The sequence below is a fragment of the Carassius gibelio genome, chromosome A10 (genome assembly GCF_023724105.1).
Source record: "Carassius gibelio isolate Cgi1373 ecotype wild population from Czech Republic chromosome A10, carGib1.2-hapl.c, whole genome shotgun sequence".
In the NCBI taxonomy this organism is placed as follows: Eukaryota; Metazoa; Chordata; class Actinopteri; order Cypriniformes; family Cyprinidae; genus Carassius; species Carassius gibelio.
Window position 1 is genome coordinate 1,859,535 of NC_068380.1, and position 13,406 is coordinate 1,872,940.

At 34.0% G+C, this 13,406-nt stretch overlaps 1 protein-coding gene across 50 annotated transcripts in view; it reads left to right on the forward strand.

The window, feature by feature from the left end:
* Nucleotides 1-166: 166 nt before the first annotated feature.
* LOC128020784 (calcium/calmodulin-dependent protein kinase type II subunit beta) overlaps nt 167-13,406 on the forward strand; it is a 100,741-nt gene continuing 87,501 nt past the window's right edge. For 8 of the 50 annotated variants that reach the window (XM_052607487.1, XM_052607494.1, XM_052607451.1 and 5 more), the window contains exons 1-2: nt 206-525; nt 5,831-5,925. In XM_052607487.1, the coding sequence (XP_052463447.1) occupies nt 464-525; nt 5,831-5,925 (157 nt within the window). In that variant the 5' untranslated portion in view covers nt 206-463. Of the gene's footprint in view, nt 526-5,830; nt 5,926-13,406 lie in introns of all 50 variants that reach the window. The other 42 variants (XM_052607485.1, XM_052607477.1, XM_052607482.1 and 39 more) reach the window with 11 other exon arrangements.

Consider the following 13,406-nt stretch of genomic DNA (forward strand, 5'->3'; position numbering starts at 1 on the left):
TAATGTTATTGTAGGTATTCATTTATATAGGTTTTCACTTTTATGTGTGTTTGTGTGTCACACATAATAGGCAATTTTATAAAATATTTGGTCAGTTAAATTGAACAAAGTTGATTTCTTGTGTGTTTGTAGGTTCACGATGAGTTCACCTCGCTTTACACCTGTGAAACGGAAAGATGTTGCAGGTGTAACCAACATTAACAGAAGCTCCATGGCGCCCTCCAGCGGTGACTCAGCGTGCGTCTCTCGCGCAGCGGAAAACAAGTGCACTGCAGCTGAACGGTGCATTCGGTGAGAGGTCGGTAAAGCAGTCGTGTCAGCTCGTCGGCAAACCTCTCCCTCGCTTTAATCTGGACCCAGTTTTAATTTTGTCCTAAAAAATCCGCAAATCGAAGGCACAGCAGAATAATCGTGGTGCTGGACACACAGCTCGGATATTGCCGTGAACGCTGAAGGCTGAGAAATGGCAACGACAACTTGCACGCGCTTCACCGACGAGTTCCAGCTGTATGAAGAACTTGGAAAGTAAGATTTGCTTTCTCTGCTGGGGTTTGTTTGTGTGTAACCCGAGTGTCTAGTGTCGATATCAAACATTTCTTGAATGTTAATTCATATGCAAAAGCCCAGAGGAGTTGTCAGGAAACATTGGAGGGAGTTGTGTTCAAATACTCCGACTACTATTTAAGTGTATGCTGATAAACAGCAATCTGGTGATCATTTTGAGAATGTCTGCTGCTTTTTGGCTTCAGAAATGCATTGAGTATCTGTGGGGAATCCTTAAGGCGTGTTGCATTTAAATTCTGTGTTGTCATGCATGTTAAAGTAAATGTTTACATATTTACTATATGCATATGCTTTTTGGCACGTTTGAACTCGTTGCATCTCGCGCAAGATGCACAAAAGAGCTGTCAGGACACATCCGAGGGAGTTGCATTCAAATACTCCCACTACTGTTTATTTTTATTTTAGCTGTCGTGTGTGTTCATAAATATAAGTCGTCAGGGGTTAATTTTGAGGATCTTGCATGTTTCCTGGCCCCTCTGGTGCATTTCATGCAGAAAGCTCAGAGGAGCTGTCAGGAAACATTAGAGAGCAGTTGCATTTAAATACACCCCCCACTGTGCATATTACAGTGAATATTTATGTGCATACATTCGGTTATTATAAAAATGAGCATGCAGGTGTTAAATCTGAGGCTGTTGCATGCTTTTTATATGCTGTTTGGCAGAATAGTGGGTGGCCGCATTGAAATGCTTTTATCAATGAGCTGTTATAGTGACTGTATTGAATTAAAGATTAAAATATGAACACTTATTCATATATTTAAATTATATTGCATGTTGATCTGGAGATATTGCGTATTTAGAATGCGTATGGGAGCCCCATTAATATGCATGGAAGTATTTAACATAATCAGGATATTTCATGGTACATTTCATGCAGAAAGCTCAGAAGAGCTGTCAAGAAACCTTAGAGCGACAGTGAGTATATTTCATAAGTCTGATCATAATTATCACTTACTTGGAGGTTATGTCCAGGGTGGGATTTGAGAGTTTAATCAGGCCAATATGTTGCTACATTGTATCTATACACTCTGGGATCCGAAGTAAAAAATCTAAAAAGTACAGTATTTTATAAGTGCAACATATTAGTACCTTTAAATACACTTTAGTACTTTAAAAGTACATATTTGAATCTAAAGTGTACATATTAGTACATTTGACAATTTTGTACCTTTTTTTCTGAGAGTCTGTGTGAAGGGTTGGTACAATGTATCAAGAGTTCTAAAATTGAACGGATGCTACAATGTATCATAAACTCTGGGCAACTGTGAAGGGTCACTACATTGTGTTGTTCTGTCCTGTGACATTTGGAGCTGTGTGAGCTTTCCCAGACGGCTGTTTGCTGTCTGTAATCTGACTGTGTGTGTGTGTGTGTGACATGCCTGCTGCCTGACGTTATGAAATGATTTTACTCTCTCAGCCCCTCTTCTCCTCCAGTCAGTCAGTATTACGTTTCTTTAGCACATTTTTCTACTGAATTATTAAATGAGCTCCGTGTGTATCACTCATAGTCATAAAAGCACACAGTAGTAGTCGACAGACTTCTCTTAAAGCTGTTTCATAGCTTTTTTAACTTCTCGTTTTAATAAATACTCTCTGGGTTTCATTTTCAGTTAATTCTCAACGTAGTGTATCATTCCCGCTCACTGAGAAGAACTATACATTTACAACTTTTTTTAACTTTTTTTTATTTTTTTTTTATGTGTGACATTTCAGCAGATCTTCACCATACAGAACTGAATATTTGACCACATCCTCAAGTTTGTGGTGGAGACATGCATTTTAGCCTTTTCTTAACAGCAGTTTTTTTAGTTAGCTGTACACATAATGCATACTGTTCCTGTAGCTTAAGTAGTAGCGCATTGCATTAGCAAGCGCAAGGTTGGGGGGTTTGAATCCCAGGGTCCACATGTTAGGAGAAATTGTTAGCCTGAATACAATGTAAGTCGCTCTGGATAAAAGCGTCTGCTAAATGCATAAACTTTAACTTGCTGTAAGTAAATACACAAAAAAAAAAAAAAAAAAAAAAATATATATATATATATACACACACACACACACACACACACACTATTTATAAATAAGTAAATGTATTAGTAAATATACTAGATAAGTAAATATATATATATATATACACACACACACAAACACAAACATAAAAATTTTAATTTCCTCAAACTTTTAAGAAATATTTCTTAAATATTTTTAATCAGATTATTACAATAATTAGACCATTTGCTTTGCCATCACAGGAATAAATTACATAATAAAAATAACTTTAATAGGTGTTGTTTTGAATTGTAGTAATGTTTCACATTAATACTATTTTACCTGTTTTTTATTACATTATGAATTAAGTAAGATTTTATAATTGAACATGGTTTTACGGGGGGTTATGACTTTGGGGTTGTGAGTGTGTTTTCTGCTGCTGTGTGCGAGACAGTTTCTCCTGAACACCTCAGCAGCTCGCAGCTCGTGGTTTGGTGGGTCGCTCTTCCTGACAGCAGTAAATCAGCTCAGTGTCTCGGCTGAGACGCTCAGGCTGCTTCCAGCTCTAATGAAACGGCACGGTTACTACCAGAGGCTCTTAGTGGTTGACTGAGTTTATTGGCTGATATTTGGCATTGTTTAATTATGGCGTTGGGTGAAAATCGTTCATTTTTTGGTTGATAGATGTCACAAGCAGGACTTTTATTTGAACAGCTCTGAGATCTTTTACACGGTGCGCATGAGGTGACATGTTCGGTTCACTTAATTTTGCTGTGGCTATGAAATAATAACTTGTGGGAACGTGGTAGTATGTCACGGCCACGAGATATTAATCTGAGGGAACATCATATTAACTCGTGGGAAGGTGATATTATGTCATCATTTTGATCATTTTGTCGAGGTAACAACATCCTTATGTCGTGGTCTCTAGATGCTGTGTTAAGGGAACCACATCTATTTCTCGTGGCCATGACTTCTTATGTTTAAGGAATGACACATTTTTCTCGTGGCCATCAGTTTAAAACTTGTGTGACCTTAGAAACCCGGGATTATCAGAGATGGATTCATTAATATTTTATTTTGAATTAAGAAATTATTATATTATTTATTATAGAATTTTTTATATTTAGTATATAGGCCTTTGCTACCGCACTGTATTACGTGTGCTTGTCAGAATTCAAATGAAGTTGATCATGAACAAATGTTACAAAAAAGTGCATAATATAAAATAGGCCTGCAAGAAAACATTTTAATTAATTATAAGTCCATTAACTGATCGTCTTTTTCCTGTAATATTTTTATATTATTATTATTATTATTATTATTATTAATGGTTATATTTTTATATTAGTTTATTTTCCTTTATTTCAATGTCTTAATGTTCTGAAGCGATACACAAATTGAAAGTGGAAATAAGCATATATAACAATAAATATAAAAATAGCCCTAAATTACTACTACTACTAATAATATACAAATATTAAATGATCCCATGATTTAAAATGATTTCCCCTCAAATTAATATCTGGTGGCAACGACATATTATCACGTTCCCACAAGTTATTTCGTGGCCACAACAAAACTAAGAGAACCAAACATGTCCCCTTACAGGCACCGTACTTTTACTTTAGTAAATACCAAAAAGATTATTCTTAGCAAATATTACACGAAATCAATTTGATCGCAGCAGTTGTTATGCTTGTGTTTGTGCTGTCTTTAAATTGAATCGTGTGATATCATCATATATACTGTCTTAATTTCAGCCATCATAAAACATATATAATGTAGTGGTTGACAATATATGTAAATGTGTTGATGTGCTGACTTTACTACAATCTGCAGTGGCACCATGGTACAGTAAAGATATATATGCAGTGCCACATATATTTATAAATGCAATATATATTTGTATAATATTGTATATATAGGCCAATATTTAATCATTAAAATCTTGATAGGTAAAAACTGATAGCCTGAATGCACTGTAAGTCGCTTTGGATAAAAGAATCTGCTAAATGTATAAATTTACATTTTAATTAAAATTTTTAAATTTTGAATAGTTTAGTAGCCATTAAAATGAATATCAATTTTACCTACTATAATTTAGTGTTTTGATGCCTAAATTAACTAAAGTGATTGATTTAGTTGTTTAGTGCTTTTTTTTTTCCATTTATTTAGACACAATATTATGGAATTTTAATATCTTAATTTTTTTAATCGGTTATCGGCAGTATTATACTTCAGATTGTTATAGTTTCCATAACGATTTTGAATCAGTTTTTTATTTTTATTATTTCTGTTTTCATTTTGAGTAATTTTGTTGTCTTTTGATCATTTTGAGTATTTTTATCTATATTTCTATATAGTTTTTATTCAATTTTATTTTAGTTTTAGTTACAGTTTAGTGCATTAAGTTAACAAAATTAAAATGAGAAATGTTGCCTTGGCAAATAGCGTGTAATTTTTTTTTTTCAGTTATAGTTAACTCTATTAACCTGGTTATTGGTCAGAAGATTGAATGATTATATGAGCATTGGCGTTAGCTAGAATTTTAGTATTCGTCACTAAGTAACATGGTGCTACCTAACTTAGTACTACCATGTTATCATATCCAAAAATGCATGATTGACATTTATATGATGTTGCATGCTGTTTTGAACGATGATCTGTATCTAATGATGCCCATGATCTCCTGGGCTTCGTTTCTTCTAGTCCGCTTGCCAAGCGTATCGTGCACAGGTGATTTGCCTGAGGTCACAGAGGGGCATATGCTCTGTGTACCATCACATGGGTGTTTCTAAGACCATCTGAGCCTGTCAGAGAGGGGCGGGAAGTCACGGATCCAGAGCGGCTGCTTGAGACATGCCGAGTGTATTGTGTAACTGTAACAAGGTGGGCTAAAATTAGCCAGTACGGAATGACATCAGACCGTTTTCATGACTGTCTCAAGTGATTTTCATGACGCAGGTCTTGCTGAAAATAGACTCAAGGAGGCTTTTGAAAGACCGAGCGTGTTCTACATTTTGTTCCCATGTGAATATCATGAATATTTGCATTAAACACCTGCGTGTTGTTTTTGTTTGGCTCTGCTTCTGGTTAAGAGCTAGATGTGCATAACAGTTGTTCTTCTTAACAATTCACCACAAAATAAAACATTTGCTTACAAATACAGAACAGAAGTGTCCCTTTAAGGCATTTCTGAAGGGTTTTGAACCGATTTTTTGGGTTCCACCACGTTGAGTTCAATAGTGTGTTTTCTTTCCTGTCTGTTTCTTCAGGGGGGCCTTCTCCATCGTGAGACGTTGTGTCAAGCTGTGCACGGGCCAAGAGTATGCTGCCAAAATCATCAACACCAAAAAGCTCTCGGCAAGAGGTAAATCATGACTGCTGGAAAATGTTCTTGGACTGGGAAAGAGGATTGGTTTGAACTTTAAGATGGATGTTATGGCTAAAAAACCTGTGCATATTTTGGCTCTTTTACAGATATTTGATGCATACCTTAGTATTTATGTACAGTGGTCTGAAATGGCTGAAAAAAATGGGTTTGTTTCAAGCAAACGAATTGAAATGATTTAAAATGACATACTGTTTTTGTTTCTTATTTAAAAAAAAAGACATAATTTTATATTTACATATTTAACGTGCACTACAATTTAAAACTTTGCTCATGGTAAGATTTTTAAAAATGTTTTTGAAAGGTTGTCACCGAGGCTTCATTTAGTTGATCAAAAATACATAAAAAACGCTAATGTTGCAGTCGAAAATAACTGGTTTCAATTTTTATATATTTAAAAATTTAATGTATTCCTGTGAAGAAAAGCTGAATTTTCAGCATCAATACTCCAGTCTTCAGTGTCTCATGGTCTTTCAGAAATCATTATTATATGCTGATTTACTGCTCAAGAAATATTTCTGATTATTATCAGTGTTGAAAACAATTGTGCTGTTTCATATTTTTGTGAAAACCATGATACATTTTTTCAGTGAATAGAAAGAATGGCATTCATTTGAAATACTGAGCCCAGACTTTCGAAAGGTTGTGTATTCTAAAAAAGCATAAATAAGAAAATTACAGTAGTAAACCTAGTCTCTGACAAAAAAAGAATGCAATAATTCTGATAGGACTTTCTTAGTTCTGCTGAATTTTGAAGACTGTTTGTGTATTTTTTAAATACTATGGAAGAAAATGGATACCAGCAAATGTTTGCTTACCCATATTCTTCAAAATATCTTATTTTGTGAATTATCCCTTGATAATGATAATTCTAGCAGATCCCAAAAATGAAATTATGAAATTAGCATATTATGGTCACTTTAAATGACTTGGTGAAAATAAAGATGTCAGGGCTTGTAATTAACATGTCTGTTGTGGTGCTCTGTGATATTTTGGGTGAACGTGTGTGTGTGTATGTGTGTGTGGTTTGGGAAGTGTTGGCACACTTGGGCCAATCATACAGTCTGCAGGTCATCACGGGCAGCCTGACCATTTGGCACACTGCTGACAGCGTGTCAGTCCCTTGTACTCAAACACCAGGGCTTTCGTTTGATTCTGCACTTCTGAAACAAAGCCAGGCCACACTTCAAGTGGAAAAAGTTCAGATTGGCGCTTCGTCATCGCTGCTGTTGTTTTGACTCAGCTAGTGACCACATCTGACACCGCGCTGTCCTGTGACGCCCATGCCAAGATTCACTTTTACTCAGACATCAGGGTACATTCATATTATTGCGGTTTTGCTACAGAAAAGGAGTTTCGATGTCATGTGAAGGCAGATGCTAAAGCTGAAAGAGTTAATGTGGCAAGTGGAAACTAGAACACATGTGAGAGGGCGGGGCCTGTGTGGAGTGATTGACACTGAGTGTAGCCAATGACGACGCACACCCTTCATCAAGGACTCGTCTATTATACAACAAGAGCTGCTTTGGGGAAGTTGTGATTTGCTGTGAATACTTTATATGCATAATCGCAGCACCTGCAATGCAGCATGGAGTTGACCTGGATTTACCCAAAGTGCCACAAACATACATGCAGCACAGGAGCGAAACCACTAGATTGATCGGGGCAAACGACTCGGTGATTGTTTCCAATTATAACGGCTTACCGCTGGGATAAATAGCATTAAACACAATTGTTTGAGCTGGAATTATTCCTGCCAGTCCTATTATCCTGCCATGCAGACATGAGCACAGTTGCATTTGATTGCATACAGTTGGTCTCAAATAAGCGGCGTCCTCTGTGTGAATCACTGATTATCTTTAGTTTACCTCCTGGCAGATTTGTTTGCATTAAAATTGCCTGTGTTTATTTGCCTTGGGCCTTTTGTTGGAATATATATTCTTTGCCTATGATGAATTGATTGTCGCTTTGGATAACAGCATCTGCTAAATGTGCAATGAATTAATTTCCAATAGAAAAACTTAAATCCTGGCCTATGTTTTTTATGGTTGAATATCCTGTTTTAGGACAGCACTATTAAAGTAAATTTGGATGCATAATTTGGGTAAAGATGTTTGAGATTAAATATTAATAACTATCAAATAATTTGAACAGTAATAAAAAAAAACGTCATAAGTTTTCCTTTTAATTGCAATTTTACACACTCCGTATGATTTTTAAAAGTTGATTGGGGTTTTGATACAAGCTATTTTTGCAGCTTGCTGAAGTATTTGTTTCTGACTAAATAAAAGCTTGATAGTGTAATGTTTGAAATTATGACAACCATAAAAGTTACTATTGTAATTTTACAGATTTGCTGTAAAATATGTATTTTTTTTATTTTACAGTAAAGTATTACAATAGTAACATTTCTAATTTTTCTGCATAAAAGTTTGAAGAGAACAATAAATGATAGTATTTGAATTTTACAGTTTTACTGTCAATTTCTTTTTTCATAAAAGGTTTATTTTACAGAAAAATATTACAGAAGTAATCTTTCCTTTTTCTGCCAAAATGAAAGTTTGATAGTTTAACATTTGAAAATTTAGAAATTACGACAACAATAAATGTTGTCATATTGTAATTTTGCAGTTTTATTATTGCTGCATGGTTTTTTTTTTTTTCATAAAAATGTTTAGCAGTAATATTTCTTATTTTTCAGACAAAATAAAAGCTTGATTTAGTGTTTGGAAATTAAGATTACCATTAAGGCGAGACAAAAATGTTATGTTTAAATATGCAAATGAGGCATTATTTAATGAAATATGTGCTAATTTGCATAAATGTCTAGTACAAAAATCTGAACACTAGATGAAGTCAGTTTCAAAATTTTTGTTCATTTTTTTTTTTTGACATATTAGAGTCAAATGTTTTCACAGAGGGAATTCTGGTTATCTTTTTTTGTCACTCCATAATTCAGAAAATACTTTGAACAGCCAGAAAACAATATATTTTCAAAATTTTGGGGGGAATAAAATGTTGTATAGAATCAAGGAAAATATATATGAACAAATCCCTCTGTAAAAACCTTCAGAATATAGACAGGAATAAAAATGTCAAGTTTGATGTGTGTAAGTGCTACTGAAGTGGAGATTTATGGGTCAGTGTTGAAGAAAAAACTCATTTTGAGAAAACGGCCTTTAAAAATATGTATTGTAATCTATTGACACAAACAGATAAAGTGCTATAAAAGAAACACTTACGGTGTCTTTTGGATCTTTTCCTTCCACTAGTTTGAAAAAGCATTTTATGAAAAACCAAAAAGCCCAAAATCTCAAAAGTGACAGCTGCTTGAAAAAACAGTGTTTTTGCCTGCAGTGTCTCACTTTAATCATTAGTACTGTAATTGTACAGTTTTATCGTAAAATATATTATTCTTGCAATTTTTTGTTACTGTAAAATATTACAATAGTAATATTTGTAACATTTAATAGGAATTTTGTTTGATATTTTAATAAGGATAATAATAATAATAATAATACTAATTATATTAGTGATAATCTTTTTTTTTCATTAAAATCTGGAGGTTTTTTTATTATTTATTTATTTTTATTTTTTCAATTTAATTGGCATTTTTTTGCAAAAAAAAAAAAACAACAAAAAATCATAATGAGTTTTTCCCCCAAATTGTGCCACCTTTGAAATATGTCGCATTTTAGTAAATGGGTTGGGAATGCCATTTTATGGTGTAATTTAAATATTGATGGGATTTTGAGAGAGTTTACAAATGTCTTAGAGGTGCAGTAACATTCATTTAATTTGAAAAGTGTTTTTGATTGTAAGTGAACTTCAGAGAAATAATTGAAATGCTTGATGGTTGTAGAAAGTGACTGTAATGTGTGTGATGTACACCGGTGTGCTTCATTAAGACTGTCTGGGAATGAGATGGGATCAGATGAGTCTTTCTCTCTCGTCTCGGCAGGGTCTGATGCTCTTTGCTGCAGAGGCGTTTTGTAGTGTTTGGGTGTCAGCGTTCTCACAGCTTCACACCAGTCCCACTGCTCGATGTGACAACTTCTCAAGCTGGTGTGTGTGTGCATTTGAGAGGGTTGCAATGGGGCCACAGTGATGTCAGCAGTAATTTAAATGAGTGATATCATGCATTTTTTAATTTACCTTTATATATTCCCTGAGGTCTACTTATATACTAGCATTCAAAAGAATTTTTTTTGTTGTTGTTGAAATTAATACGTTTAATTAAGAGTGTGCGATTATATATCGTTCTATGATAATATCGTATATATTATTGAGTATATTGCAAAAGCCAATAAAAAAAAACTCATCCAGAGAATCCAAAATTGCTGAGAATCTCATTTTAAATTTAAAATGCTTAATTTCAGTTAGGGTGAAAAAAAGCTTTTGGCTTCTCTCCTAAGGCCACAAGAGGGCACATTGAGCAAAATATTACTAACGCACGTTTATTCAAAGCATAAGATAACATGACTATTTAACCCGAGTTGCAGTGGGATAGGGAAAAATCTGCCATAAAGTTTCAAGATATGTTTTTTCAAAGTTGAACTTGCATTAATTTACATGGTTTTCTAAACATGTGGTTCTCTTGTGAGACGTGAGTGCAACGGTGATAAATGTCCCTGTAGAAAATCTGCATCAGTTTTGACGTAAAAAAGATCTTCTGCGCATTGATGTTATATTTTCCTGCAATATTTGTAATTCACAATGCAGCAGCGCCGCATCGGCTAACAAAAACATTAAAATTAAATGACACTTACATTGTCATCGAGTTTCTCAATGTGACACTGATAAGGCTGCCTTTTTAATACACATCCAACATTTGTAATGCAACATTTTTGCATTCGAATGTGGATTTTATTTAAAATTCACTGCATAATTTTGTCTATTAAAATACATTTAGAATTCCTCCAAAAACTCAAGATATGACCTTTTGTGTCTTTTATTGCAAATGCGATATTGATTTTATAAAACAGTTCAATAAACAAGAAGTTAATATTAATTGACTTAAATTTTAGACACAAGTTCCTGTTTTTGCTGCATTTCATCAACCACAATGGTTCCAAACAAACAGCAGAACTGTTTTGCGCCTCGGAGCTGCTCACAATGGTGTTTTGTTACTGAACCAATCAGCTTTTTGAACGAATCGGTTGAATGAATGACTCTGACTCACTCATGCAGTGATTTGCCGCCGCTTACTGGCTATTTTAGGTTTATATTTAAAGTATATTTTCCTTTTTTTTTTTCTAAATTTAAACATCGGTATTCAAAGTTGTTGTTTTTTTTTTACATCAAAACATTAATTATGCATTTGTAACTGCATGCATTAAACAGTCTGTGAATGCATCCAAATTCAAATGCAAATTTTGTAGATACTGATTTAATTTGATTGTTAACAGCCCTATACAGCAGTATCTTACTATTTGAATTTATTGATTAAATTTAGGAATTTGACACACAAGATTATGCATACAGTTAATAAGGTTATAAATAATGGGCCTTATGAAGGTAAAAATGCCCAAATCAATTTAAACTTAATTTGATTTCTCAGTTCATGACCCCTTTAATCGTCCACAATCAAAAATAGTGAAATCGCATATTAATCAGAAATGTTTCCTGAGCAGTAAATCAGCATACTAGAATGATTTCTTGACTGATCATGTGACACTGAAGACTGGAGGAATGATGCTGAAAATACAGCTTTGATCACAGGATTTAAATACATTTTAAAATATATATAAATAGAAAATGGTTCTTTTAAGCTGAAATAATATTGAAAATGAATTTTATTTAAAGTTTTAGTAATTTTGTGTTTTTGTAATTTATATTCTTTTTTATTTCAATTTCAGTTTTAGTAAAAGGTTACTTAATGTTTTAAAAACTTTAATTTTTTTTTTTTGCTTAATTTTAGGTAATGACAATAACCGTGCACAATATTAGTATTTGTGCTATATTTGTGATCAATTAAATACAGCTTCAGTTAAAGAAAAATCATTAAAAAATCTTCCCAACCTCAAACTTTTGAGTGATGTTTTTGTACCAAAACACTCCTAATTTAATTTAACCATTTTACACCCTCTATCATACAATCAGGTTTTAAATGTATGTTTTTATACTAAATCATGTTAAACATCAACCAGTGTGTTTTATCAGGCCTCTGAATAGTGAAGTGCTGTAGATGATCTGTGGCCTCTTTCCCAGCTGTCCTCTTTCCCGTATGACTCATGCATGGCAGACAGCAGGCTTCCTCCATGGGGTGTGCCGGAGCAGTCCAGGCCTCTCGGCTGCGCTCATCTGTCTCTCTCTATCATGCAGATTCGTTTGAGTCGTGCTTGTTATCCACACTCAAGTGCAAGCCAATGGTTGGCCGATTTGTTTACAGTAGACCCTGTGGTCTGCGTGATGCTAAGTCTGACCTCCGCTGCCGTGTTAGAAGTGATGTGGAGACCGCTTTAGATGTGCATGTCTAAAAAGATCTGATCTGAGATCAATGTGAATTGAGAAGGAACTGTTTGACTGGAGAAAAAAACTAAAATCACACTCCTTCAGAATTGAAAGAAAAAGCTTGTACGTTTTGTTCAAAAGATGTGAAATTAATTATGAAGGTTTATCTATTTTTAAACGCGGTATTATACATCTCTTCCTGTGATAAGTTAAATGCAAGCCTTTTTCAGGATCTTGGCAGAAAAAATCAGATTTATTTTGCCCACATCTGACAAAAATTGAAATTTTATGCACACGTGTAACACACAAATCACCACAAAGATCAGATTTTTTCCCCATCCGATCTGAGCTGTTTCCAAATGTGGTTTTAAATCAGATACATATCCGATATCTGGACATCCGGCCTGTGTCTAAACACACATATCTGATTCCCCGCAGAACTCCCAATGTGAGAGTGACACATTTGTCCATAAAGATAGCATTTTAATGCCGGTGTGCTGTATGCGCTCGCATTTTATTGAGATGGAAACTTAAAAAAATTGCACATTCAGGAGCTGGTTTTTAAGCTCTGCCCCGTCAATTTTTTAAATACAACAGTTTTTCTACTAAAAGCTACATTTATATTTCTTAGCAATGAGGTGATAACTTTCAGTGTAAATGCAGCCTTGGTGTCATTTTTGAACAATCCATCTCCAAAAAAGGCATAAAGGTAAGATTGATTGATTAATGGATTTTTAAAGAAAGAAATACTTCAGTTCATCAAGGATGTATTAAATTGTTCAAAAGTGACAATAAAGACATTTATAATGTTATAAATATTTGTTGTAAATAAATGCTAATAAATGATTTGATAGTAATTATTTTCTATTCATCAAAGGATCCTGAAAAAAAGTGTAATGGTTTCCACAAAAAAATGAAGCAGCACAGCTATTTTCAACATTGATAAAATCAGCTTTCTCAGTTTCTTGAGCAGTAAATTGGTATATTAGAATGATTTCTGAAGATCA